Genomic DNA, 27,480 nt, shown 5'->3' on the forward strand with positions numbered 1-27,480 from the left:
TGTATTCTACAGAGGAAATCACGTTACAGAATATTTTAACACTTACCATGACGTAATAATGAACACCATCAATCAACAGCTCCAGCTTTCCTGATTTTATGTTCCTCTCTTGTTCAAGCTGCCCTGAGAAAACAACACATTTTCAGGATTAAACTCTGACAGAAGTTGGGATTTTGTGTTTGTTATGTTTCCCCTCTATGACTAACCTTGTATTTGGATGGTTTTCAGAGGGTGTGTGATCCTTAGCAGCAGTCTGTGAGGGTTGAATGTCAAGTCCACAGACATGTCCCTCGGGATGGAGGACTGAGGTGTGGCCAGGAGAAGGTGAATGGAGGCCTCTCTGGGGAGCCAGGTGCCTTTCTGAAACATAAATTGGGACAGATTGGGATGATAGCCACGGTGGGACTAAATAAAGAGCTCCATCCATAAAGAGAAAACCATCTCAAAGATTAAACTTATCCGTAGATCTTTGTTTTTCTAAGCACCTGAAGAAGCAGCAAGTAGGCAGCCTCCAGCAGGTAGTAATGGAGGCCTCTGTCCAGCTTCAGCAGCCTGAGGGAGATGTGGACAGGTCCTGGGGCTGGAAGGGAAACACCTGTGGCAACTAATGGGTAAGAGGCATTGTAGCACAGCTGCCAGCCGACCATCTTGGACCCTGAGAGGAAGCAGAGATCAGTGCTTGGTAAAGAAGAACTGTGATCATTGCAGGAAGTCAGCCAATCAATCAAAACAATGCAGCTGACTTTCACTTTATGAGATAAATGTTCTGATGCATAATTACATGGGTTTATAACAGAAATGAGAACAAAACAGAATTAAATTGATCATAATCACATATTTAAAATCCTGCCATTACACTTAGCTACACACAAACATGCAAATACACACACACACTTACAAGAATAAGCACGTCAGTATAACGGCACAGACTAAGACTAAAACAGTAAAATGGCAATGTGTCTGGTATTTTTTTAAAAGAGTCAATTATCAGATCTCAATTGGCAACAAACTTTCCAACAACTTCTGTGTGTGATGTACAATGCCATACAGAGTGTTTAAGGACTAACATGTCTTTGGTGTGCAGGTGGTTTTCTGGACTCGACTCTTTGGTCCCTTTATCTCCTCTCTGTGGTCTCCACTTAGGCGAAACACTCTGGAACTGGTGAACACAAAAAAACACTCTTATGGAAACCATTAATCAAAACTAAGGTACACTGTGGGTAGTTTCCTTTTTTTGTTGAATTCAATTGCATTTTATTATTACTATACTTGTCATTCCAAGATACCGCAACCTGTAAACATATATGAACAGACACACTAGAGTGCCCTCACTTACCTGAGGGAGATGATGTCCATGACGTCCTCCGGTGTGTTAAGTGTGACCCTGACATCCCGCCCCTCCTGCAGGTGAATACTGCCATCCAGACTCGTGGAGCTCGTCAGCTCAGAGACCCACTCCACTGCAGCCTGACCCAAAGCACCATCAACCCCCATCCTGGCAGAAAGCCCCACATAGGCACTGAGAATAAAGAAACAGCAATTACACTTTGAAACTACAGGTCAGAGTTGTAGCTCCTGTTACTTTTAGTTATGTGGATGTACTTGGGTTTGATGTATCCAGTCAGGGAGAAGAGAGAAGTATCCCTGTAGTTGCCGTTGCCCTTCAGACGCAGCGACAGGAGGGAGGTCATGTTAATGCCCAGTTTGATGGGCAAACCAGACAGAGACGGTAAAACCAGCTTGTCCGTCATCAGCATGGCCCTATGGTCCAGCTGAACCTCATGACCCTGGAGGACAAAGAGGAAGGAAGGCAAGTTGAGAAGATAGCCGTGTGTGTGTGTGTGTGTGTGTGTGTGTGTGTGTGTGTGTGTGTGTGTGTGTGTGTGTGTGTGCAAAGGGGGGTTAACAGACAGAGTAGAGACATGGCAACTGTGAGAACAATCTACCTCCAGTGTACCTTAAGCAGTTTGACAGCTAGTCCTGCCATGCTCAGCGACAGCTGGTCAATTTGATTGTAGAGATCTTTACATGTGAACAAGCTGAGTTCATTGCCAAACACCTTCACGCTGACCCAACACTTGGGCCTGTTCTCCTCGGTTCTCCACCTCCCAAACAACTGGAAAAGACAAAGCACAAACATGTGTGTTGCTGACTGATTATCACCTATTTAACTCATGTAATAATCTTCCTTGGATTGTAAATCTTGTATTTTATCTTAACAATTGTGTTTCTTATTACTTTTTTGAGTATTTTTTGTTGTGGCTTTATTTACTCTATGTTGCTTGAAATGCTGGTTATTAAGATTAAAGCTGAAGCTAGTAGTCAATTAATCAATTAGCTGATCTGCAGAAAATCAATCGCCAATTGTTTTGCTGATGAGCTGAAGCAAAAATGCCAAACAATGATGATTCCGGCTTCTCAAATGTGAGAATTCGCTGCTTTTTCTTGTCTTTCAATTATTGTAAATATAGTATCAGTGGGTTTGGGGCTATCTATCAGACAAAATGTTATAAAATAATTGTTAGTTGCAGACCTAATCTAGGTATTTACTTTAACTATATCAGTATTAAAGTATAGTATACAAGTATACAGTAGTATAGTATACAAATGCAGTGTAAAAATAACAGTATTGACCAAAAGTCTAAAATCTAAAATGCAATGCAAGTCTACTGGTCTGCTGAAAAGAACTTCCCCACCACTTATAAAAGAGAGATGACTGTCTTACAACAATCCCAGTGACCTCACCATGGCCTTGGCTTGGCTCAGATAACTGTTTGTGCCGGATAAACACATTTCTTTTTCTGCACTTTGGCCATTGTCTGTTTTTCTTTTTGTCCTCCTAGCCTCTTTGGACTGCGACTTTTGTCTTCGAGCCATAAACTCTTCATCAGAGTCGTGGGTCTGGTGACCAAAAACGTTCCTCAAAAGTGGTTCAGCATTTTCGACGTGAAGGTCCACCTCAATTGGGAAAGAAAATGCATGCATTTAGTTACAAATACTTTAATACACTTTTAGCAATCCAATTGATATCAAACTCACTTCCAGAATGTTGTGGGCTCTGCCATGAAAATAAAGCGTCAGGTTGGCAGTGGCAGATCTTGGTAGAAATGATTTGGGAGAGAAAACCAAAGATGTTTCCACATTTGTAATTCCCATGCCTGAAACAGACAAGGGAGCGAAAAAAACAGAGTTGTGGGCACAAGCGACACTTTAAAATCCACCACCACCTCCTATTCAAGTATCACAAATGATTCAGTTTATCTCAACTTGGTGTGTATATGCATGATAGAATTAGTTTTCCAGTCATGTACAGTTCAGAAAATTTGAAGCTGAAGTGAAGCCATTATTACCTGATGAAACAGTGTAGTCTGAATAGGAGGAGAATTTAAAAAACTCTGCTTCAAAGTCTCTGCTGATAATGTTGTCAGGCAGTGACTCGATTAGGGCCTGCTTCATGGGGTCCTCACTCCTCAGGACATTAGTCAGGTGACTCCACACATATGAGCCCACTAGAGAAGCAGAAGAGAAAGGGCTTTTACAAATATTATTTTAGCCACACAGTTGTTTTGAGAAAACAGCAGTTTATGTTATAAAATGTTGTGATTTACTGAAGCAAATGCAAGTTGGCCTAAAATTAGAAAAAACTAACTGGATCATAAGCTTTGAATACATTTTTGCCAGTTTTTGCTAATTTTTGCCAAAGCTTTGCCAATTTCAAAGGCCCCATATTGTAAAAATGTGAAATGTGCTAGATAGATAGATAGATAGATAGAAAGATACATACATAGATAAATGTATAAGTTATTTACACAGCAGGAAATTAAGGTAAGTAATATGAACACTGTGACAGTATAAAAAGCTCAATCTACAGAGAAATGAAGACAGCCGTATTCAAAAACAATACTCAGTACTTCCGTATGGTTGTTATGTCATAATTATACTATATATATGTAGAAAGAGTTGTAAAACTGAATATACCGAATAAGAACAATTATGTGTTTTTTGAAAATTAAAGCATGTAAACTTGTTCTAGTAGAAACCCAAAATACAAGTACAAATCTGAAAATGAGCATGATGTGGGGCCTTTAAGTCTTACGGTACAACACCACTACTCAGAGATCAAGAAAATACAAGTAAAAGTGGCTACAATAAACAACAAACATAAACAGAAGAGGACTCGTTTTCACTAGGAGAGGCTGTTTTGAGCATCCCCTCTACAAAGCACAGACGTTTCAATCAGACCTTGGCTGGAGGTCTCGTTCCTGAGAGTCATCTTCACTACTTCAAACACGTGCTGGTCGGGGCAGTGCATGAGCTGCTGGTATGCAGCGATTCTGACCTCAGGATCCTCCTGGGAGACGCGGTACAGCTGCAACAGCACAGATCTCTGGAGGAAGGAAGCTGCTGTCAGTCACTGATATTAGCCTGCCGATCATTTCTCCACCTACACCTCAACTCATCATGAATCAATTAGAAAGTTAGCCTTTGTGATATGAAGACCTATTATATTTACATTTGAGTGACTAAATCTTCTCTTAAAAGTGAATGTTGGCTTATAATTCATTACTAGGTACAGGAACACTTTCCTATTTTGGGAATGTAGAGTTCCCTCAAGCTAAGCTTTTTTCCTCACAATAAAAAACAATATGTGAAAGAATGTGCAAAAGACATTTCCTGATGTTATAGTTGTAAATTAATGACATATTAGTTTCCGAATCAACTAACATCAGCCGAGCAGGGAAAGCGTCTGAATGCTTGGATGGCAGCAAGTCTCAGCTCCAGTGTAGTTGAGTGGTCGACCATGAAAGGGTTTAGCAGAGGAATGAAGACCGGAGCAGACAGACCAGTGTTTCCCACTGATTTCAGTGCATAGATAAGCTGTTTGACAACAAGATTTATGGCTTTTAGAAAATGTTTATGTAAAATAGTTTTAAAACAGTAATGCTTTTGACAGTTACATCAAATCACCAGGTTTCATGTTCATGTTTCAGGTTTTATGATGAGAAATGCACCTTGTGGTCATCTGAATGCATCTTCACTCGAGTGGGTTGCTCTCCCTCGCAGCCCTCCTTCAGGGTTTCCTTTAGCGTCTGTATGAAGGTCTGTACCTGCGGAAGTTCACTACAGGAGGCGTGAGACCTTTGGCACAGTTGATGGACCAGAGATGATCCAGTTAACAGCGCCTTGGACCGAACCTCTTGGATCTCCAGTAAGGCCTAACACAGATAGCAAAGATACAGTATGTCCTGAGCCTCTAGGCCTTTCATTTTTCATTCACAAGAGCTATACGAAATTATGAGGATGTTTACTCGCATGGATAGATGCAAAAGCTACTAATCTTACACATTTCTATGTGATATTTCTGACATCAATATGACTAATATATTTCAAGAGTGAATACGGAAAAAGCATTGATCAGAGGTTTAGGTCCCATAGAGGTTCCTACATTGATGGAGTCGATGATCTGTGGCGATGGATGAGGGATGAGGGCTATGGTGGTGAGAAAAGCGTTAGCCTGCTCCTCCTCCAGCTCTTTGTTCCTCACTAGGTCAGTCAGTAGCATGATGCAGTTTTCAGATCCACAGGCTGGTAATGCATCCAACAATGGCTGCCTGTCCAACCAGTTATTCAACATCAGTATCAACCTCTGCTATATGTACGCAACCTGTGTCACACGTGGTGTTATAAAAACGGCTGCTAGCTTTTATCAAGTTTCCGGTATTTATGCTTTGTACTGCTAACTGCAGCTTCATATTCAGCAGACAGACATGAGAGTGGTCCTGTAATTCAATAAACAATGATCCATAAGATGAAGGATTGCTACCGCTAACTGAAAAGAGGCTAGGTGTAACTGATAACATAGACTTAATTGACAAGTCAAAATGTCCACTATTATAAAAGGTATATTTGCTATAGTCTGTGATAGACGAGACTAAGGACCCTATAGGTCATCTGTGTCTCAGAGTAGATTCTGATTAGACTGGCTACTCTCAACACAGACAGTCTTCTGTTTACTTGTTGACTTGGTGAGAAGTTGTATATTTTAGAATCATAACCCATAAACAAGAGTGCATTCAGCTTTAATCCAATTGACTAGAAGCACAACATATTATATTAACTATGACAAGTTTGGAAATGTCCAAAAAGCTGACAAGGGAAGAGATTAATGAAGAACTTAATTACTAAGGTACTCTGTCATAAAAGACTGAGGAAATACTGACCAGTCATTGCGGCACTTGAAAGATGCTTCCTGCCAAAGTGTCTTGAGTTGAGAGAGAGTCAGATCTCTCAGCTGGAAAGCCAGTTGAAGGAACTCTTGTGATGCCTAGGAGTAAATCCAAAGACACATACGGGCTTACATTGTAGGCTTCATAAAACTAAGAAAATGTAATCTCCAATTTTTTCAAAACTATTCCTGCTCAAGCAGAACACATCCCCTACTGCAGAACGGGGAACCCACTTTTCATCCCATCAATCGCCTGATCAGAAATTACCATACAGTAATTATATCACAGAGTAGCTCTGGGTCTGACAGGCTCTTTTAAACAACTCCCATGTAAATATCCTATGATGAAGGTTGCCAGATTAGGCTCGAGTGGCCTCTTGTGTATGGTGGACATTAATATGATACAGAACAAATCCTCTGGTTAAGCCCATCCGTGAATACAAACACAAAAAAGCAATCAGTGGTCTGGCAGGGTACGGGCTACTTAAAAGTGATCAATATTGATTTGATGAAAAGAACTGCAGCATTGAAGTGTAATGCAAGTAAACTGGAACATACAATAAGTGTGCATATTCAGTCAGAAGCTGACTAGAACCTGTTGAGTCCTACCAGTTGTGGGTCTGAGGTGAGGCTACATAAAATCCTGACAGTTTGACTGGCTTGCTGAGGTGTTGATGCTCTGGCTTTTTCGGGCCTTGCAGCCCCCTCATCCTCAAATTGCAGGTCAGTTAGCACACCAGGATCTAAGGAATCTGCATTAGCATTAAGGAGAGCAGGCATCAGAAAGCATGTCTCTAAAACAGTGTTAGTATAATAAAATACTAAGTGCAACTGCAAAAGTATCACTCCTGACCTGTTTCTAAAGGAGTCCCCGGCTGGGCTCTGAGCAGACGCAGGGTGGACACTGTTTGGGTTTTCACCAGCCCTGCAGTTGTGGACCATGTTGCCATGGAAATGGCTTCAGTACAGTTGACATCTTCCATCACTCCATGCAACCCATGCCTTTGAACACAGTGCAGCTCTGACTGCAGTGACTAGCAAAAGTCCAAGAAAACAAACCTCTGATCATTAAAGTGCAAATAAATGCAGTTGAACTAAATGTCAGACGTAGCATTGTTAGTAGTGGGCTAATAAGAACATCCTCTTATTCAGTGGTGCAGAAAAGTTACAGTTGAATGTATACTCCCTTCAAAGAAATGTACATGGTTTCAGTGTACGCATTGGTAGCCATGTTTTCAACAAAGACAGAAGAGAGGAGAACTCACTGTATCTTCAGTTAAAGATACTGAATGGGGCCAGAAGTTTGCTAGCCTGGACTGTTGGCATTGTTTTAGATCCCTGCTCTTCAGCAGAACAGGTCCTCGCCTCTCATACCTACTGGTACACATCCCGTACACATCGGTCTGAGAAAGAGGTGTTAAAAAAAAGTCAGATAATCACCATGTGAATGCACTATATTATTGCAGGAAGATGGTAATGACGGTTATTGTTTGAAGCAGGAGTACACATGATATTTGTCAGACTAGAAGAAGTATGTTTGTTTTCTTTTGAAATATTTATTTTGCAAATTGGGTATGTGTCAAATAGAAGATAGCCCTCATCACCCTCACCTCCTCTTCTAATTCCTGTTTGGATCCCATGCGGGAGGTCTGGAGCATGCTCAGTAGAGCCCTTTTAATGTTGAGGGCCCACACCTGCTCCCCCTCCTGGAGACAGAGGGCTGTGACCTTTCCCCCCTGGAGGGAGAATTTGAGGCGCGCTCTCTCCAGTGACTCCCTGGGAAACAAAAACACCAGATGAGTCCCCCGAGACTCAACAACACAGACAAGTGGAGCATCTGAACAGAGTATCACATTCATAGGAAAAACAGTTGTAGCATTCCAAATGATCTGGACTTAAATTTTAAATGATAAAGGTCCGAGAACAGACGGAACCACATGCATATGTGCAAAATAACATTAATTGATTCACTATCTCTTATAGAAACCACATACTATTCTATGAAATCGCCCAGAGTATTACCTCAAGCTCTTTAAACGCTGAACAGAGTGCTCCTTCTGAGGAGAAAGCCGCTTTATCTGTGGATTCCTAATCTGTTGGACAAGCATGTGCATAAATCATTGACTTTTTGCAGTACTTTATACATATATAGGTATATTTTTTTCCACAAACACTTTATCAAAGCTGACCTGCATCATAAGGTGACACTTTGAAATCACATTGATATCAACCACACAGTCCAGAGCCAGTCCATTCCTGCCAGCATTGGAGCCATGAAGGGTTGTGGTAATTGTCGTGCTATACCTGTAGGTATACCTCACGCCTTTCTGATAGAACAAGTCAGGGGTAGAAAGCCCTATAGACATGATTAATAACCACAGGTTTAGAAGAAAATAAGTATTTCACTCAAACAAATCTTGTAGTTCAAATAACTCGATGTCTTGCATGAAAGAAATCTTATCATGTAAGCATCATATTCAATATAAGTAAAAAAATATAGATTCTCACCAGCACAACTTGAATCACAGAGTTTTGGTTCTGTCTGAAAGCAATTACCTACTGCACAGAAAATCTGGTCAAAAATTGTTCTCAAACAAAACCTGCAAAACCTCTACACTGAACACTAAAAGACTTGTCAACTCAGCATTTAATGTCATTTAATTAAAATGCAAACCAAAAGTATATAGCCTACATTATAGATTAAAGCCATAAAACTCACCATGTAGCAGGAGAAAAAATAGTGTAACATGCAGACAATTGGGAAGTAACAAGGACATAGCCATAGCAACCCTAAGTCAGTGCCAGATCTGGCTGCTTCCAAGCCTCCACATGTAAGCGAGATGAAAACCAAGCACTGTTCACAGCCACTGAAAGGCCACGCTTGTACGTGGGCTTCCACAGTGACCCATGGTGCTCACAGCAACCAATCAGGAAATACCTCCAAGCTGGAGCTACAAACACTGACTGAGCCAATCACTTGACACAGCAATGGGCCTCACAATTTGGGGGGTTTTCTTATGTTTTCCAATTAACTTGGACAGACATAAAACATGAGCCACATAGGGATGGAAAATTCAGTGTATTGCAGGAAAGTTAAATCATTTGAAAGCTGGCAGGCGGGTGCGTGATGTCCAATATGATTGTTTTCTGCAGGGATAGCCCAGGACAAAAAAACAGCACTACAAACCCAAACCTGTAATAATAATTACCAAAGTGGGTTTGTTGTTGCACATCTTCAACAATAGCCTACAACAGATTTGCTTAGAGATTATGTGAGGAGACACACCCCTAAACACTGTCAATATGACCAAAAATACCTCATCCAAATCAATGAACCACCAGTGTGGACTTTAATTAAAGCTGGTTCAGAAACTTCTCTGAAGACAAACAACTTCAGTTAAGAGAGGTAACCATGAGAGAAGAGAGACATCTAGTGTCTGTCTTGTGGATAAAAACAGTTTGTAAAGTAAAGATTTAGAGGGCTATGAGTTAGGGGGCTATGGTGGCTGTTGATATAACTATATTTGCCAGAAACGTTAAATAAAAAGCCCTGCACCCCATAGCAACGTTCTTCAGAATCCGAGTGGGCTAAAACTATAAATTACCCGTCACGCATTTCATCCCAACCGCCTTCCCCCATCATTACCCAAGCTGCCTGCCACCTACTTTCCACAACGATGCGCACCCGCCGCCACTGTCCACGCCCGTGCTGCGACGTCAGTCACTGCGTGTTGCTGGTTGACGCTGCGTTCAAACACACAGAGAAAATTGTATTTAAGACAATCCTCTGGAAAATACTGTTTACCCCGTACAACTCCCTTTCATTCTAACTTATAAGTCATGAAATAGGCTTGTAGTAGAAGTTTGTTAAATCGAAAATAGGTTAGTGTGCTAAAATAACATTTTACTTGTGATTTACTGGTAATATAAAATATTTTTGAAGAATACAACTAGATAGAGCTAGATTTTTGGTTTATGTTTAATACCACGATTTGTGTTTTTGCTTTAGGATGATGAGTTGAATTTATCACTTATCAAATCAACATTGATGTAAATGTAGAGACATAGTAAAATTACAAATGCGACCTTTATATAGCCATATACAGTATATGACTTAAACCGATTTAACACACAAACACCTCCAACAAGTTTTAACCGACAGGTCTTGAACGCACCCTTAGTCCGGACCAGGGGGCGTAGGTTTGACCGGCTTCGCGGAGGCTCAGACACAATGAACCGTCAGATGGTGAGAGGCACGCATGTTGAGCCGAAGGTATTGGCACGGTTTTAGAATATTATTATTCTCAATTGTGCCTTTTCTTTGATTAACTTATACCATTTTAAACTATTGATACGCTATATGGCGGTAACAAGGCTGAGTTGGAAACGGTTGGTTCGTCGAGTTTGGTAAAAACGAGGTCAGGCTCAGACTAACGTTAAGTTAGCCCCTCCTGGCGGATTTTGTTCCGTTATTTTTTTTGTAGATAAAGACCACAAAACAAGGCAGATAACAATGTCGTTGACTGCTTCTTCTGATTATTTCGCTGCCGAGTGTCTGGTATCGATTTCCAGCGGTCCTGTCCTGCACAGACCCACCCCAGTCGCCCCTACCACTCAGTCGGCGACTGTGGGCCTGCTCCCTGGAGACCCCGATGGGTCGAGTGAGGACAGGGAAGTGCGGGAGACACTGAGGCTGGAGGGGGCGAATATGATGGCGGTGGCCGGTATCCTCACCGACCTGCACGGCAAGTTCCGCCCAATGTCTGCCTATTCGGAGAGCAGCAACTCCTCGTGTGGGGGAGAGAGCGGTTACACCACGTTGTCCGACCCAACCACCCCTACCATGACCCCCTCCGCCACCCCGGTGCCCGGACAGCAGCTGAGGGGAGGAGGAGGCGTGGGGGCCCCGCGGTCCCCGGTGAAGCGACATCAGTGCACTTTTGACGGATGCGACAGAGTTTACGGGAAATCGTCCCACCTGAAGGCACACATCCGGACACACACAGGTACGGAGACAACAACAGTTTGGTTGCATCAGCAGTCCACATGTGTACAATACACAGCTAGCTAAATACTAAATATATTTTTTGCCACCCAACTTCTGCCTTGTCGATAACATGCACGGCCATATTGTTATTACCGCTAATAGTATAATAGTTAGAGGGATATTAGAAGAGTTGTGCTCATTTTTACTTCATGGGATTAGCTAGTAGCGTGGTGGTGGCAAATGTTTTCCAATTTACCCCCGACTTGGTACAATAACGTGGCCAAACAAAGAGGGAACGACAGGAAAACTCCCCTCAGAGATCTGACAAAGAAGTAAACTGACAAAAGAACTGGGCTGGACGTTAAAAATGTGACGAAGATCTTCCAGGCTGGATTTGCATATGAAATGAACGTAAGACGAAACCTTAACGTCGAGAGCAGAACGTGCACTGTTGGGCACAGTCTGTCCTGCTGATGGCAGCAGCAAGTGGTGTTTTGGCTGAAGTTTTTATCCCCCCCCCTCCTCCTTCCTGGCGTCTTCTGTCGAGTAAAACTCGTTTTTCTCTACAATGTGTACATCATTGATAAACGTTTTAAAAAAGAGAGAGAGATATGCAGGAGGCGCGTCCAATAATGAATGCGCCAATCCTATGTCTGAATGGACCCATTTTGTAACGTCATGTAGGCCTATGTATGTATGTAACGTTAGCTCAGTAAGAGCCTCACTTCACAATCTGTTTTTTTCACTTAAATTCTCAACTGTTAATTATCACAATGTAAAAAGCTCGAGCTGGTTGAAAATGGATCCACTAGTCAGGGTGAAAATAGGGCTATACTAGCTTATGACGTTAAAACGTGCATGTGATTTTTCACAAAATGAGGGGAATCGCGCATCTGTGTGTTCAGGGTCACTGAGCAGGCGCAAACGGATTAAGGACAGGAAACGGCTCAAAGAAGCGGGGAACGCCCACAAAGAGTTCAACAACAACGTGGCCTGGCTTTGTGGTCTTGAAAATGGCAGCGAGCATCCTACTCGCCTATCCTGTGTTTGCTCACATTGCCTGCAAGACATTAAGGCTAGCTGTATTTTAGGTAGAATAATCTAAAACCTGGATATGGTTTTGTCACGTGTTTAACTATGTAAAGAGTATTGGGCTCATTTGAAACTTAATTTTTTCTCAAGGCCCCATATTAATATGAAAGCTGATGTTTGTTTCTCTTTAAGGAACATGTTAAAACACACAGACCATAAAATGCCAAAGAGCTTTTTCTTTTCTTTTTTAATTTCAGGTGGGCTTTGATGTAGAAAAGCTTAAATAATAAAGGGCTGCACATCTGTTAGGCATAAATTGCACATATTGAAGGTAAAATGAGTTGTTAAGGCCAATTGATTAGTTGGTAGATGAAAATGAATCAAACATGAGTTCAATAATTAATAACTAAATAAACAGACAAAATCAGGTATTTAAAGACATCACGTTGTACTTCAATTGCAACTGGCGTTTTTACAATATTTTGACATTTTAGAGACCAAACAATTAAACAATAAGTTTGTAATAGCTGTAGATTTATAGATAATGTAAAATACTTACCAACAGTAACGGTTGCCCTTGGCAACACTATTGAGTGAATTGGCTACCGTTTCATGGTCTCAACCGCCTACCTATCTATCTATCTATCTATCTCAATTTCTTTCAATGGAAGTCAATATTTTTATTTGGTTGTAAAATTTAAACATTACGTAATTGCACGTTCTGCTGTGCGACCGCTTCCCACACACGTGTTTTCCGTAAAAGAGATCCTCTCTAAGAGTAGCTCCTATGGCGCCGAGGGGGCGGGGTCAAGATGGCGGAGAGTGGCAGCACTTTTGCGGGCTCCGGTAAAAAGTAAGCTACTAGCCACAATATTCTTGGTTTTTCTTCATTTGCTGGAATCCTGTTGACCATAAGTACAATGTGACGATTTTCACACTGAGAAAGAAATGGAAGCGGAGCAACATCCATCCAAAGAAGGCACAATTAACAAAGAACATATATCAGCTAAACAGCCAAAGTTTTACAAGCTCCGACCAGAAAAATGGACGAGCAGACGGAACTTCTGAAAAGTTTTGACAGACGTATTGAAGCTAACGCAACCGCAGCGAAAGAAAACCGAGAATGAATCTTCATGCTTCAGAAGAAAATAGGAGGCCTCTAGAGAGAAAACAGTCTGTTAAAAGAAGCATGTGCAGAGCAAACCCGGTGCAAAAGAAGGTGAAATATAAGTATGATCGTTCTGAAAACAATGGAGAGGACACAAGAGAAGTTGTCATGGACATACTGACAAGAGTGGTTCCAATGTCTGTGGAGCGGCTGCGAGACACCGTTCACGGGCTGGGATGAAAAGGCGATGCCGCTAACTCAAATAACACACCGAGAGCAATCATCATTCAGTTCAGGGTGAGAACGGAAGCAATTAAAGGATGCGAGAGTTTGTAAGGACCTGCTTATCCGTTTCAAACAAGACGAAAGGCGCGTGCAAAGCTATGGCCACTTGTCCATGAAGGCAAGTAGAAGGGCCATCCCAAAAGAAGAAAACCCTCTGATATCCGGAGAATGGACCCAACCGGATTACTTGTTTCATCATTATCCTTTGAACGGCTGTCCAGCCTACAATTACCTTTGTCAAATAAACTTTAATCTTATTGTTTAACATAAACGCTCTGCCTGGTTAGTTGGAATAGTTGTTTAAAATGGGAATAAGTAATTCTCTCCTAAGTGTTAGAAACAGAATCACAAAATGATTTGACTTACTATTAAGTAAGGAACACAAGGAATTTGCCTTGGTTGTAAGTGCATACATAACATTTTAAAATTCACATGAAAATAAACAATCAATAAATACAGAAACAAATATGTACGTATAGCTGTTTAATGTTCAGAAAAAGAGGCTGTATGAATTAGTGTTGATTGGTGGTAAATGGTTCTTCCCTCTTTTCTCTGCCTCTATGCTACAGGTGAAAGGCCGTTCCCATGCACCTGGCCTGACTGTGAGAAGAAGTTTGCCCGCTCTGACGAGCTCGCCCGCCACACCCGCACCCACACAGGGGAAAAGCGCTTCCTGTGTCCACTGTGCGATAAGCGCTTCATGCGCAGCGACCACCTGATCAAGCACGCCCGCCGCCATCCTGACTTCCAGCCCTCAATGTTGGGCCGCTACAAGGGCACATCCTCCACTCCCAGCTCAGCCGTGCACCATTAGGATGGTTTGGGTTGGGGGTTTCCTGGCAGGAGCACAGAAGGTCACAGTGGTTTCAAGTTAACCAGCTACAGTCAGATCCACTGATTAGGATTTAGCATTGCTGTGTTATACTCCAAAATGTGCACGTTATAACACATACATACAAACAACACAGCCCACACAAAGCTGGATGTGAGGGGGGGGGGGGAAGCAGCTACATCCCTCCATCAACACAGATGAGTCGTGACCACTATCCACCTGCTCAACACAACTAGGGTTGGGTAAAGCGAACTCTCCAAATCTTTAAGAAGTGGGGATTTGTTAAGAAATGTGCTTTCCGATTCCATTTATCGTTTCCTGAAAGCAAAGTTTGAACCTACTGCACTTCATTTACATTGCCAGTTACACATGTATCAAAGTACGTGTACAGTGTTTACAATATGAAGAACTGGAGCTAAGTTTCAAAAGTTTAGCTATGCTTCACAAAAGACAGTAATGATGCAGTGAAATGTAATCACTGTGTGAAAACGAATACATGCGAGGAAAGAAAATCTGTCTAAAATGACAACACATTTACTACAGAATCTAAAAGAATGCATTTTTTCTTATGTCCTGTATCATGACATAGTGCCATTAAATTACCCTTTTTATAGTTCAAATAACCAGAGAGGAATGTCTGATTTTGGTTAGTCCACTCAGTTAAATACCGGGCTAATCAAGGTACTTCATCACATTGATGCAAACTTCTGCAAAATCAATTATGCCAAAAAACAGCCCCAGCGTTTAATGCTTTTGAAAGCATAATCAAATGTAAAACCATACAACTTTTTGATAGCATAAAAGAGTGCTATTTATTTTTTCTTTTGTTTTTAATACAAAAAAAAAATCTTCCATGCAGCCTAAATCTTGAAAAAATGAGTTTTTTACTTTCACCGTACTTTGCTTTCTGTTTTTGACTCAGGATTCGATCAGAATGGGAATCGTTAAGCAGATTTGAATGGATAAAATGAACCCAACCCTAAACAATAACCTCATTTCTCAAACACTTTAACAAATTGCAGGGATTTTTCACATTTTCTGTAACCTGCACATTCATCATCAGCCAAAACTCTGGTTTCTTGTGTTTTTTTTGTAGATTGTTATTGTGCTCTTCAGTACCATTTATTTACCACGAGTAGCACAAAATTGTGATGTTTGGTAGCAAGGCAGTGACTAGAAGCCTTTAAGCTTTTTTTTAATTTTTATAGCTTTGCTGACTCCATATAAGTTTTAGTGGTGACACATTCCTTCATTTTTATTGCATTGGTAACCATCATTGAAGCGAATTTGTAATGTTTTCTTTATACCCAATCTAACTATATATCAAATATTGATTTTGCCAGTAAGTGAATCAAGCTTCACTGTAGAAGAGCTGTTTGCACGCCATCCTTAAGTCTAGATCAGTTATCCCCCATAAAGGCTGACACATAATACACAGTACTCGTATTATGTCTAATACTGATGCAAATGTATATAAGCTTTTAACGTAGATAAATGGTAATGCTACTAGCTGCAGAATTAATAAATGTGATGAATTTTAGTCCTTATATTAGGGGTAACCGTGTACTCTTAATAGGTTGGCATTGCCTATGAGTGTTGGTGTGTATGTGTTTTTATTTACATTTTTGTTAGTGACAGAACTTGGGAAAGTATGCGATATCAAAATATCTTGAGAGGAAAAATAGATGGCATGAGATGAGCTTGACTTTCAGCCCGTTGCCTTCAAAGTTCACGGTTTGACTTTCAGCAGCAGATAAACCAGGAGTCTTAAATGTAAATCCTGTTATGACTATTTGTGTGTGGGAAATTGGTCTGAAAACTACTACTACTACTACATTTTGACTTGTCAAAGCAGCAACAAACAGCACAAGGCGCAACTAATATCAATAAGTTAATGATGGCTCTTTTCAATAGAGGTGGTGTCATTCAACCAGCAGGCACTCGTAAATGTTAATCGTCCGACTTGTTTAGACAAGTCAAAATGTCCACTGATAAAGAAACATCACTATATATGTATAAATGCGGATTTGTTAAACTGTTCAGTACATTTAAGTCAACGGGCACCTAAATATTTCTACATGCCAAAAAAAATAATCCTCATGTATTTAAAAAATAAAATAAGATAAAATAACATACCGGTACATGAGCAAACCTCAAGAAATTTAGATATTTCAAATCTATTTGAGTACAAACCGTATCCAGGTCTGATCATTTTTATTTTATTTTATTTTTTTATGTTTCCACACTGTTTGTCCAGCTCATGGACATATTCTTTATCTCAGTGAACAACACTTAAAGCCTTAAACTATGTCATATCTACTTTGCGCCATGTTTACAGTTGAATCATTGTATAGGTCTATATGCCCTCCTGTGGGCTCATCACAGATACTCATTATGCAATATGGCACTTTTTTCTTATAGGTGTATATGGCTGAATAGTGTAAAGGCTTGCACTGTATACGCTTCTACAAGCAAGCGCTGTGGAACTTGTTGATGGTTTGTAAAACTGCCTTTTTTTGTCCAAGTGCTTTAGAAAGCGTGATACAAGAAGTGAGTAGTTTTTTGTTTCTGGTCTTTTTCCTTTTTTTGTAGTGTTTGCTTAGTCATCCAGGCCCTTTCTTGTGGTGTAGAATTTGTATTTTTTTATTTTTCTAAATGGAACACGCTTCCTTGGTGTTTCCAGCTCTGTTGACTTTGTCTTCGTCACACTAAGATTACAGATGTCTTCCTTATTCATATGTCAAACCATCTATGTACCAATTCGCTGTTGATCTCGTTTTCATAGGAGCTGCACTCATGAATGCGATGCTTTGAAGTTTCTTACACATTCCTTCTTCAGAGCTTCGACCTGTTGACTGTTTTTGGTTTCTGCTGGCAGTAACCACGAACACATGGACTGTTTAGTGTTTAACAAAGGAACACACACAATATACTTGTATTTTACATCTATAAATGGAAACATTTACCTCACACTGATGGGCGTGGCTTTTCACACTCTGTCCGAGTCTCAAAGTTATATTACAGTAAGAACACACTTAACTGATTGTCTTTTATCGTTGTCTTTACAAAATCCATCCAACCTGTTTTTCAGAAAGTCCTTTAAAGCCATCAAGCCTTGGAGTTAAGAACTTGGTTGTCAGCTAGCTCGCCTGCTATGCACCCTTGTCCTTATCTTGTCTTTATATGCAACATCACTACTACCTGTGTAGCAGCAGAATTTCCTTTCCATGCCTCAATGAACTGTTGTTAATAGACCGTAGCAAATGAATCTCTGGGATAAATCCAGGCTCTGTCATTAAAGGCCAGCAGGCGTGTTTCTGTTATCAAGAGAAAGACTCACTTCTGCCTCAGGCCGAGGCTTAAAAGAGGTATTAAAATGTAAAGAAAATGACATGCAGACTCACTTCACTGCAGATTTCAATTGAAAGAGCTCAGTCCAAATCTATTTGTTCATATCACTGAATGTGGCTTGATGACAGATGAGCGTTATCCACTTTGGATTTAATTTTTGCTGCCTCACTGAGAAAGAAAACGCGACAACTTCTCTTGTCACCACACTAATTCAGATATGCACATTGTACAGAAATGGATGTTTTTTTAAATTGATGCCTAGTTTTTACATTAATGTAATTTTAAAAAAACAAATCAAGCTGTTTTGATATTTATATTCTCAGGTGTCTTACATTTTGAGCATTGGAGTTTCAATCTTTCCCGTGCAACACCTCAGTACAAGCATGTTTTATTTCTTTTGTTATGCTGATTAATTTATTCCAAAAAATATCATTTTGTGTGGTTAAATTCATTATTCTTTTCATAACAAATTTTGTGACATGGAACAGTCCTATTAAATGGTTAAATGCTTCCATTGTTGGCTTGACGTGAAAATACCAGGGCTTTTTTTAAAGAATAAAAATCCTTAAATTGATTGGTGTGTTAATCTTTTTTTTTTTTTTTGCTCAATGATATTGCACTTTTAGCACAGGTAGGCATGTTTAATAGACAATAGATTACAAACAAAATTCAGTCATTTCTCCTAATTTTATTTTGATGAGTACTAAGTGCACTAGCTGAATCGCAAATGTAGGTCAGAATCCTAAACAGATAGCTTTAAATAACATGTTGCCATTGTGGAAAGACTTCTGAAGCAGGTGTATTTATGGGCTTTAATTACTTGAAGTAAGATTGGCATTGTGGTAACATAATTCCATGGAATCTATTAATCCTGAAGACATTTTACTTTTGGAGAGACACATACAGTACACTGTTATTTGCCAGTCTTGGTCTCGAGGTGGTTGTGGTGTGTGGAAGGATGGATTACCACCAGGACAACTGCTGCGGGACATTACAGATCTAGGGGCCCCAAAAGCTCCAAACCTAATGTGACTTAATAGCTTTGTGCTAATTTAATTGAAAATGTGTTCAGAAATCCACCAAAGCCTAATGTAAACTGAGATGATTAGGGCCTTACGGTGGGTCTTGGAGATGGTCTTTGTGCTCAAATGTAGTTTTTATACCTTGATTATTTCAGTTTTATGCACATGGTTCATCAAATGAATACAGAAGATCTGTTCCCTCTTAGGAAAAAACTGTACACATTGCACAGAGAGAGTAGGGGGGGATTAAAGCTTAATAAGGGCCCAGATGTTAATGTGTGCTCCAGGGCCACCCTGAAAATGTTAAACTGGCCATTGTGTGTAACATGACATAAGTCCCCCTCAGAGTTCATCTCTGTTTCCGGCAGAGAGACGAGGCACGCCACCACGAGTTGAGTGAGGAGCCACAGGCCGCAACCCTACTTCCTCAGTTTCCCGGTCCCGGTCCCGTGGGTGTTTGGCACTGTCTCGGTCCCAGTCTGTTTCCACGGCCTCGTCGTCCCAGATGGTGGAGGTCTCTGTGTCGCTGAAGTAGCCAGGCTCGCCAGTGTAATGTGTGGGGAAGAGCAGTAAAGGCTCCACTGAAAACGCTCTCAGGTCCCTCTGCTTGTAGTACTGCATGTACTCGTCTCTGAAGGGGCACAGAGGTTGACATTATGACTTTATACTGAATACAAAAGGCTCTAACTAGTATTTAAAGCATTATATTTGGACATGCATTCAGGTGATGGGACTCACTTGGGGTGCTTGTTGAACATGACAGGTAGGAACTCATCAACAGGCAGCATTTTGTTAAGAGGTTTGGCCTGCAGGAGCTTCTGGGCCCCACTCAGTGACAGGACATAACCCAAGGTCCAATAGGAGTAGTCTGGGTGCACGAGGTTACTAACTCCCTTCACCCAGCGCTCTGGCTCCTTCACCTGCAGCCGCTTACGGCCTACATAACTTTATGAGTACAGACAAGTGAGTGACAGATCCGCGGCGCATTGAATAAAACTTTAGAAACGTAATTTGAGTATGCAAGGTATACAAGTGATGAAAAAATGAGACGAAAACTGCATTAAGTTACAAACATGAGATCCCATTCAAGTCTCACTCTCTGTACATTTTCCATTATAGTCACCAGCCTGCTGCAAAAGCGAGGCTCAAATCTCACATCATCCTCCAGCAAAAGCACCCGCTGCAGTTCCTGCTGCAACACCTAGGGGGAGACACATCACAGAAATTACCTGTCACACCTCATCATACTGCCACATCAGCTTCACTGCACTGGATAAGTCTTGTTTGAAACATTCTCATAGCAAAGCTATACCTGTTTCCAGATTCTGTGGTGGCTGAGGAAGCAGCCAATCTCCCCTCTAGTCAGCACACGCTCTGAATATGGGTCTCTGTACCCGGGCAGCATGTCTATACCCATGGCTTGCAGCTGAGAGGAGTTTAAGGTTCTGTAAACAACACAAGGGAACATATTTCCTCAGCTATAAGACATTTAAAATAAATTCTGGCACAGCCTCGTTTCCACTGTCAAGTTCTACAGCCATAATGCTAAAAATATCAATTAAAAGTCTTAAAATGCAGCATCAAGTTGAACTTGAATTTTCTGTTTGTGTGTCAGGCTACTGCTAAATCTGTACATTTCAATTGACAATAGCGGGTATTTTATAAGGTAAAGAGCATACTGAGAGTGGTAGAAAACAATTTAGCAAATTTATTCTAGTACTGTACAATTGTGTCTACTTGATCCATTTTAGGCTACTACATATCATTATTAACCCCTAATATGATATAAATAACCTTTTATAACTTGTCTGCCTAGGAAGATTAGTTTTTATACTAAGATTAGACCTATTCTTTTCTCTGATGGAACAGGTTATAAGGCAGAAAGCTGTAGTTGAATATTGCGAGACGTTTGTCACTCTATAGCTGATGTGTGAAATCCGTCTTCTCTGCAGAACACAGTTAAATCTTCACGAAGACCAAACCTTGATTTAGTATTGCAGTCTGTCTTTATTTTGTTTCAACTAAGTCTCACTTCTAACAAATTCCTTTCTTGCTGTACAAGAAACTTCCACAACACGGAGTATTGTGGTAATTCTATTTCCACTTAAGTAAAGTATCTGAATGCGTCTTCCACTACTTTTTAATGATGTCGTACTTGCTGTCCACGGCTTCTGTCAGTGTAGCGTTGATGCCAAGGACAGCCAAAGAACTCAACATCCTGTCCCGCCGATCTGAGCGGCGCTTCAGATTGATCAGAAATATCTAGAAGGGGAGGAGAATAAAATGACTGTTCACGCAAACAGCACTCCATAACTGTGAGATATTTCTTTAATTATTATAAATGGTTCTGTACCTCATCAAATCCCATCTTCCCTGGTTCTTTAGGCACAATCTGCAAATACTGTGAAGGCTCCATGGTGTGGGCAACTGGAAAGTAAAGTTACACATTCACATTTCACATGGGGTATGGTAAATTTGGCTTTTCTTGCACAGTCTTTTGGTTTCAAGGTAATTTGTTGGATCTGTTCAACATCTAACTGCTGTGAAACGGTCAAATAAGAGGGGGAGAACAGGAAACGAGACGCAGTGGGCTTTAACAGAGGAGTGGGACATGTGTCAGGACTGTGAGAGCAAAAAGGGCTGTATATGACCACACAGAAGCTGGGAAATAGTGAGCAAAGACTGAAGATACAGAGTCTGTAGTTATTCAGAAAATCAATAGAGTGAACTTCACTGCATAGACAATTAAAGGAGGTGCTTACTGAGTGCCTCTGTCAGTGTGTGGGCAAAACTCTCCTCTTCTTCTTCCAGTGTCTGGTCTTGTCTAAGGGGCACTGGTAAATATCCATAATGGTCCTTGTTGCAAACATACATCTGAATCCCTGCACCAGAGCAGATGGATCAGGGCTCAGTGCCAACACATTTTTTTTCTTTGACGTTGTTAGCATAGCATGTCATATGACAAGAAAAGGACGTAGTAACAAATCCCTTGTATGGCCACATGTTATAAAGTCGTTATGCTTTATTATTGAGGAGAATAGTGAGAAAGGGATGTATTATCAGTGAAAATAAAGTTTATATGTACTTTGACATAAAAAAGACCACTTTTTGAGTGATGTGATTCCCATTCCCAATTATTTATATCCAGTTTAGTAAAACTTTTATACTTGTTGCGTGCACAGCTGGTGTCAGCTAAGTCTTCCTACCGGATGAGAAAATTATGTCACATAAAAAACAAACTGCTTGCTAAAGACTACAGTCAAAATCACACAGAAAGTAAAAATGTATGAGATGCAACTTGAATTAGGACACAATCTGCCAAAGGTCCAACCTGCTTGTCGTGAAGAGAAAGCGAAGACCCTGATGTCATCTAAGTGGTAGGGGTAGTGGGGGTGAGGAGGGTAGAAGGCCAATGCTTGGCTAGCTCTGCGCCTCAGGTCCAGCAGGTAGGTGGAGTGCACCATCGGGGCTGCAAAGCAGCCCTGCCGCTTCCATTTACGGATGGGAATATACTCTGGGGTTCGCCTGTAGTAGCCCTGTGTGTATTAGAAGACCCAGAACAATCCCTTACCTGCAGTTTTAAGTTCATATTTTGCACAATAAATATACATTTTCTGTTTTGGTCTCCAAAAACTCCTACCTGAGGTGTCATGCCACACCAGAAGTTGGAATAAAAGCCTTTTGAGTCCAACATGGGTGCCACAATTGTCCGATTCTCTGCTATCATGTCATGAAGCAGCTGGCGGTTTGTCAGCAAGTTGTCACTGTCCACAAACTGAGGGACAAAGAGGAAACAATCAATATCATCAATGAACAGATGACAGAGTGAATGTGATACATAAGATACTGTAAAAAAAGGATAATTCATCTGAACAACAGGATATTTAATCCTTATGGTCTTTTACGGTCTCACCAGTATGTAGTCAGTCCACAGTTGTCTGGCAGCTCTCAGTGCTGCCTGCTTTAACTTCATCACATGGGTGAACCGAGAGTCGGGCCAATGTTTGGGACACTGCTCATCTGCATAGGAGCTGAAAGAAAGAGGGACTGAATAATGACATGAACATTTTAGGATCAGGTTTACTGCGCCTCTGTTAAATCTATGATTAACTAGTATGAAGATGGTGAATAATAAAGGAAGTTTTGGCCTCAAGTGGATCACCTGGGTTGCTGCACAGGCCTCCACTCCACCGAGTGGTACAGGTGTTGAACTCCTCTGAGCCACTGCTGAAGCATGGCTGTGCTGTTGTCCACACTGTGGTCCGCGGCTGCCCTGAGATCACGAAGAGCATTACTCAACACTTCACCACTTTGTCTCCACTTCTCTGTGCTTTCTTGTTTACTGGTGAATAGTAGTGCAGAATTGCACATTTACACAGAACTGACTAAAAATGTATGCTAATGTCTTCATTGCTAAATCCTTGCTATTAACACTTTGGCTTATTGTTAGCTTCCTGAATCAAACCAGCACCTTTTCATCAGTAATTCTGTGATTCTTACAGAAAGAAAGTATTTTAGAAACCAAAACTTAAGTGCAAGTTTTCCTACTTTTTCCAGAAATATGAACACATTTTTAAATCAATGATCAATTCAATAAATACATAAATAAATAAGTGTAATTTACCAGATGGCAATGCGGTCCTTTGGATAGTCCAGTCGGTCAATGCATCCTAAAAAGTAAGGGAGGCTGTGTTGTGCGTTGCGTGCAAGTATGGTGATCAGCACTGTGGGTCTGAGCACAGAGGACTCCTGCTGGGCTGGTTGGAGGAGATGATAAGCTGGCAGCTCCTCTGTGCTGGAGTACAGGAAAAGCTTTCCTGCTAAAATTGCAAAATAGAATCTGAATCCCTCAAATCCACGAGGCATATTTCCAACAGGGCACCTTGATTTCTCTGAAGCCTCAGACTGCTGCAAGTGAGGGAGAGAGAGAGAGAAAGAGAGAGACTCTCTCTCAAACACACACACACACACACACACACACACACACAGGAGAGGTGGAGGGAGGGAGCGCAAGAGAGCGAGATTGAAAAAAGCCTACATAGATATTAGGTTTTTATAATCTAGTTTTTGTTACTAATTTTTTATTTGTTTATATCTAACCATATTTTATATGTATATTTTTTTCAGAATTGCTTTTATAATAGTAATAATAATAATAATAATAATAATAATAATAATAATAATTCAATTCAATTCAATTCAATTCAATTTTATTTATAATATCAATTCATAATAAGTGTTATCTCGAGACACTTTACAGGTAGAGTAGGTCTAGACCACATACCATAATTTACAAGGACCCAACAGTTCTAGTAGTTCACTAATATAATAATAATACATTTATTTTGTCTCAGCCATTGTGTGGGCGTTTGTACTTTTTCTGCCTTTAGTTCAGCCTGTAAGGCAGACACCGTGCACCAGTCTGACATTTCAATAAAAACATGAACATTTTCCACCCGGACGACTTATACTGTAGCACGCCGGCAACCCTGAAAACACAACTCACACATGCTGTCGTGACAGCAGCAGCGGAATGTCCTGACATTAGAACGTGGTTGACGAGCCAGTAGTCTGTAGAGACCTTCAGTAATTAACATGGCGGAAGCGTCAAACGGAGCAGATGTGCCAGAGAAACCTCCTCCTCAGAACTGGATCCTTCTCCACCCAGCAGTGAGTGCGAGACCACCGCGGTGCTGCCTTCACTGGTCTGATGCTAAACCATGCAATAACCAGCGATTCTTTCTTGTTTCAGTATCAGCAAATGAAGAGTCTGGAGGTTCAGGACAGTGAACAAGTACACGTAGCTTTCCTCGTGTATATGGATCTTACTGAAGGTGACATTTTTTAAAAGACTTTAGCATGTGTTATAACTTTTTTTTGTCTGTTTGTGTGTCGTTCAGAGACCGTGGTCGTCTAACATGGTTAGATGGTACAGTCTGAATGTATTTGTTTTTATTTTTTATATTATGAATCAATTGTGCTTTAAGAACGATCAACTGTTTGCTGTACATTTCATTTCCCAACATTATGGTTTAAAGCCTGTTTTAACACTAGATAATTATGATGAAGAAATGAGAAACCCATTAACATTGTTATATTACCCATTATAAATGTAATCGATGTAATCTTCTAATCTTGAGTAACTAGAAAAACTAATTTTAATTGTCTTTAAAGCCCATGTTGCTGCTTAACCACCACTGTTGATTATTGGGTACAAAAAGCACTCAAGATATGTATATCATTTTTAAAAATGTCTCCAAATAATGTTAAATGTCGGTTTTTCCAGAGCATACTATGTTGAGGAAAAATGGTAATATAATCAGCCTTTAAATCTCATCATGTGTAGTACATTGTTAACTCCTCCTCTGGTTATTAAAGCTCCTTAATTTCCCCTAAACAGTACTGACGACATGAACCTGTTGTCTCTAATAGTTACTACAGCCCTGCTCAATATGGGACATGTCAAGTCCAAAGGAGATGAAATTTGCTGTATGATTTATAAAGGTGTTATCTCCTATATATACTCTCACAAATAAGAAGATCAAATCAAGTGAGGCAATTAAAGATTAAGGATAAACTAAAACCCATTACCGGCATAATCAAAATGTGCATATTTGACAATTCTTGACAAGCAATTATTTTTTCTTTACTTTAAAAAAATACAGATTAGCATATATGTATTGTACTTAAAACCCTTTATCATCCAGGTGGTTAAGGAGTGTGACTTATTAATGCACATAAGTAACTTACTAAATTATCTGTAATCCTCTCATTTGTGTCTCGCCAGAGAGAAAAAGATAAACAGTTGTTTAACAGTAAAAGTTGAATCAGTCAAAGTCCTATTATTACATGCCTGTAATAACCTTTAAAGGTCCCACTACAGTTAGCCATAGCCTCAGCTATCTCACTGTGTTTCGCAGTGCGTCAATGGAAAGAGGTGTCTTGTGTCAAGAGTCCTGAGCTGCAGATGGTTTTGCTGGAAGGGAGGGAGAAGGAAGGAGCACCCATCCAGACAATTCTTCCACTGCCTGCTCACCGATCTCTGAGCCACAAAAGGTAAGGGGACACTGGAGAAGCGCTCAAACGTTCTGCTACCCTTCTCCTTTTGGTTTAAAGACTTTTACTATTGCACGTTGTCTTCCCAAACTTACAGCTTCCTCCTCTGTGCTGTGTAGCATACGTCAGGTGCTGGACAGAGGCTTTTCCATGCTGCTGTGTGCAGTAGCTTCGGACTCCACCCTTGTCTACCAGAGGATGACTGATGGGTTGGTGACACCGGACCCTCCCGCTGGCCCCTTCCAGGATTTGGGACGCCGGCAGCACCGGAAGAGACGGCAGATGCACTGACCAGCTGGAATGAGAAGACACCTTGGTGTTGTTGTTGAAACATAGAAGAGCAGGATGGGACAGGCAGTCGGGTCTGTCTGTGTGAGCCGCCCCCAAAAAAAGAAAAAAAAAGAAAGAAGTTGTACTGAGAACATGGAAGCAGGAGCAAATTGTCCAAACCACAGTGCCCTTCTAGGAGCTCTAAGTAAGAAACGAGCAGCTGCATCCAGCCAGTGAAGTGGAAATCAGTGGTTTACCAATGTTTTGGCTTGTGTGTCCTTAAAACGTTTGACCCAGTATGTGGTTGCATGCCTTCTTCAAAACCTTCATGCTGGACCTGGTGGGATGGATCCCAGGACATAAACAATTTGTCTTGGATACATCACTACTAGAGAAATTGATGATTAAGACATACTTCTTATTATCATAAAGATTTTTTTGTATTTTATTTTGTTAGTTCCTTTAAAGGCGCTGTACTCGATATCCAGCACATATTTGTGTGTGTGTGTGTGTCTGTATGCACATGCATGTTGCGTGAGAGTGCCTTGTGCATCGGTATCAGACTCAGAGGGCCTCTAGAAAGCCTCGGTATATTTGACGAGTGGGGGAACGCTCCGCAGCATAGTATGAGGGTTGGAAGTAACAAATATTAGTTGCTAAAAATTGCAAGTTTTAGATGATCAAGTGGTTTGATTCATTTAAAGACGATTTGATAAACTCATCGTGTTAATGTGTGACTTTGCTGAATCCTGGCTAACCCTTTAAAAAACCAAAGACACACAATAACACTAACTAACTAACCGATCAAGGCAGTGGTAGGCCAGCATTTCCTCTGTTCTGCGAGTTAAAACTACTGTTTTTGTCAAAGGAGTCTGGTGGCTTTGAATAGATCATCAGAAAGGGCTGTTCAACAACAAGGTAAAGCGGTGAAAATATTCTAAACACAGCGTAGACTTAAACTAATAAACTTTTTTAGGTGGCTAAAAGACGTTTTGCTGCTCCCCCCGGCCACAGCCGTACATTGCTTAGCTTCTGTGTCAGGAATGCCAACTGCTTCTCCTAAATAAGGGCGTACCGACCACAATTTACTGTAGGCAATACACCGACTATGGATACAACCACATACCACTTCAGAACATCGGAATTATCCCTTTAATATCTCTAAAAGTTAACACTGTCTGATGATTTCAGCCACACCAGTGTGCCAATTGGGCTCTAAATCCTAACTGCAGTAAGCTACACTCACCGGCCACTTTATTAGGTACCCCATGCTAGTAACGGGTTGGACCCCCTTTTGCCTTCAGAACTGCC

The 27,480-nt window shown here is 40.8% G+C and overlaps 5 protein-coding genes across 5 annotated transcripts in view; 2 read left to right on the forward strand and 3 right to left on the reverse strand.

Annotated features, from left to right (window-relative positions):
* The window catches only part of LOC117954115, a 28,886-nt gene extending 24,012 nt beyond the window's left edge, over positions 1-4,874 (reverse strand). Inside the window, exons 1-12 of the mRNA XM_034887637.1 lie at positions 4,726-4,874; positions 4,243-4,387; positions 3,351-3,509; positions 3,040-3,158; positions 2,746-2,958; positions 1,958-2,116; positions 1,603-1,787; positions 1,337-1,519; positions 1,068-1,159; positions 486-655; positions 207-360; positions 47-123 (exon numbers count right to left, since the gene is read on the reverse strand). Of these exons, the coding sequence (XP_034743528.1) occupies positions 47-123; positions 207-360; positions 486-655; positions 1,068-1,159; positions 1,337-1,519; positions 1,603-1,787; positions 1,958-2,116; positions 2,746-2,958; positions 3,040-3,158; positions 3,351-3,509; positions 4,243-4,387; positions 4,726-4,803 (1,734 nt within the window). The 5' untranslated portion in view covers positions 4,804-4,874. The remainder of the gene's footprint in view (positions 1-46; positions 124-206; positions 361-485; positions 656-1,067; positions 1,160-1,336; positions 1,520-1,602; positions 1,788-1,957; positions 2,117-2,745; positions 2,959-3,039; positions 3,159-3,350; positions 3,510-4,242; positions 4,388-4,725) is intronic.
* Positions 4,875-4,994: 120 nt separating this feature from the next.
* On the reverse strand, positions 4,995-10,293 carry LOC117953984 (apolipophorins-like). Its single transcript, XM_034887412.1, has 11 exons — positions 8,946-10,293; positions 8,735-8,785; positions 8,416-8,582; positions 8,249-8,319; positions 7,837-8,002; positions 7,492-7,629; positions 7,080-7,260; positions 6,836-6,978; positions 6,222-6,325; positions 5,447-5,612; positions 4,995-5,216 (listed from the first exon to the last, which is right to left on the reverse strand). Exons 1-11 carry the CDS (start codon positions 9,007-9,009, stop codon positions 4,995-4,997), a joined length of 1,473 nt encoding a protein of 490 aa, XP_034743303.1. The 5' UTR covers positions 9,010-10,293.
* A 160-nt stretch (positions 10,294-10,453) lies between these two features.
* Positions 10,454-18,395, forward strand: zgc:153115 (uncharacterized protein LOC768186 homolog). The gene is made up of 2 exons (XM_034887639.1): positions 10,454-11,232; positions 14,208-18,395. The coding sequence occupies exons 1-2, from the start codon at positions 10,740-10,742 to the stop codon at positions 14,450-14,452; spliced, it is 738 nt and encodes a 245-aa protein (XP_034743530.1). The 5' UTR covers positions 10,454-10,739; the 3' UTR covers positions 14,453-18,395.
* Positions 18,396-18,619: 224 nt separating this feature from the next.
* On the reverse strand, positions 18,620-23,752 carry LOC117953761 (procollagen galactosyltransferase 2-like). The gene is made up of 12 exons (XM_034887043.1): positions 23,468-23,752; positions 23,006-23,116; positions 22,757-22,874; positions 22,484-22,618; positions 22,175-22,379; positions 21,606-21,725; positions 21,197-21,270; positions 20,999-21,105; positions 20,156-20,288; positions 19,917-20,044; positions 19,582-19,788; positions 18,620-19,474 (listed from the first exon to the last, which is right to left on the reverse strand). Exons 1-12 carry the CDS (start codon positions 23,707-23,709, stop codon positions 19,186-19,188), a joined length of 1,869 nt encoding a protein of 622 aa, XP_034742934.1. The 5' UTR covers positions 23,710-23,752; the 3' UTR covers positions 18,620-19,185.
* Positions 23,753-24,299: 547 nt separating this feature from the next.
* tsen15 (TSEN15 tRNA splicing endonuclease subunit) overlaps positions 24,300-27,480 on the forward strand; it is a 3,948-nt gene continuing 767 nt past the window's right edge. Inside the window, exons 1-4 of the mRNA XM_034887049.1 lie at positions 24,300-24,513; positions 24,596-24,677; positions 25,764-25,899; positions 26,019-27,400. Of these exons, the coding sequence (XP_034742940.1) occupies positions 24,439-24,513; positions 24,596-24,677; positions 25,764-25,899; positions 26,019-26,190 (465 nt within the window). The 5' untranslated portion in view covers positions 24,300-24,438 and the 3' untranslated portion in view covers positions 26,191-27,400. The remainder of the gene's footprint in view (positions 24,514-24,595; positions 24,678-25,763; positions 25,900-26,018; positions 27,401-27,480) is intronic.

The sequence above is a fragment of the Etheostoma cragini genome, chromosome 12 (genome assembly GCF_013103735.1).
Source record: "Etheostoma cragini isolate CJK2018 chromosome 12, CSU_Ecrag_1.0, whole genome shotgun sequence".
NCBI classification, from domain to species: Eukaryota; Metazoa; Chordata; class Actinopteri; order Perciformes; family Percidae; genus Etheostoma; species Etheostoma cragini.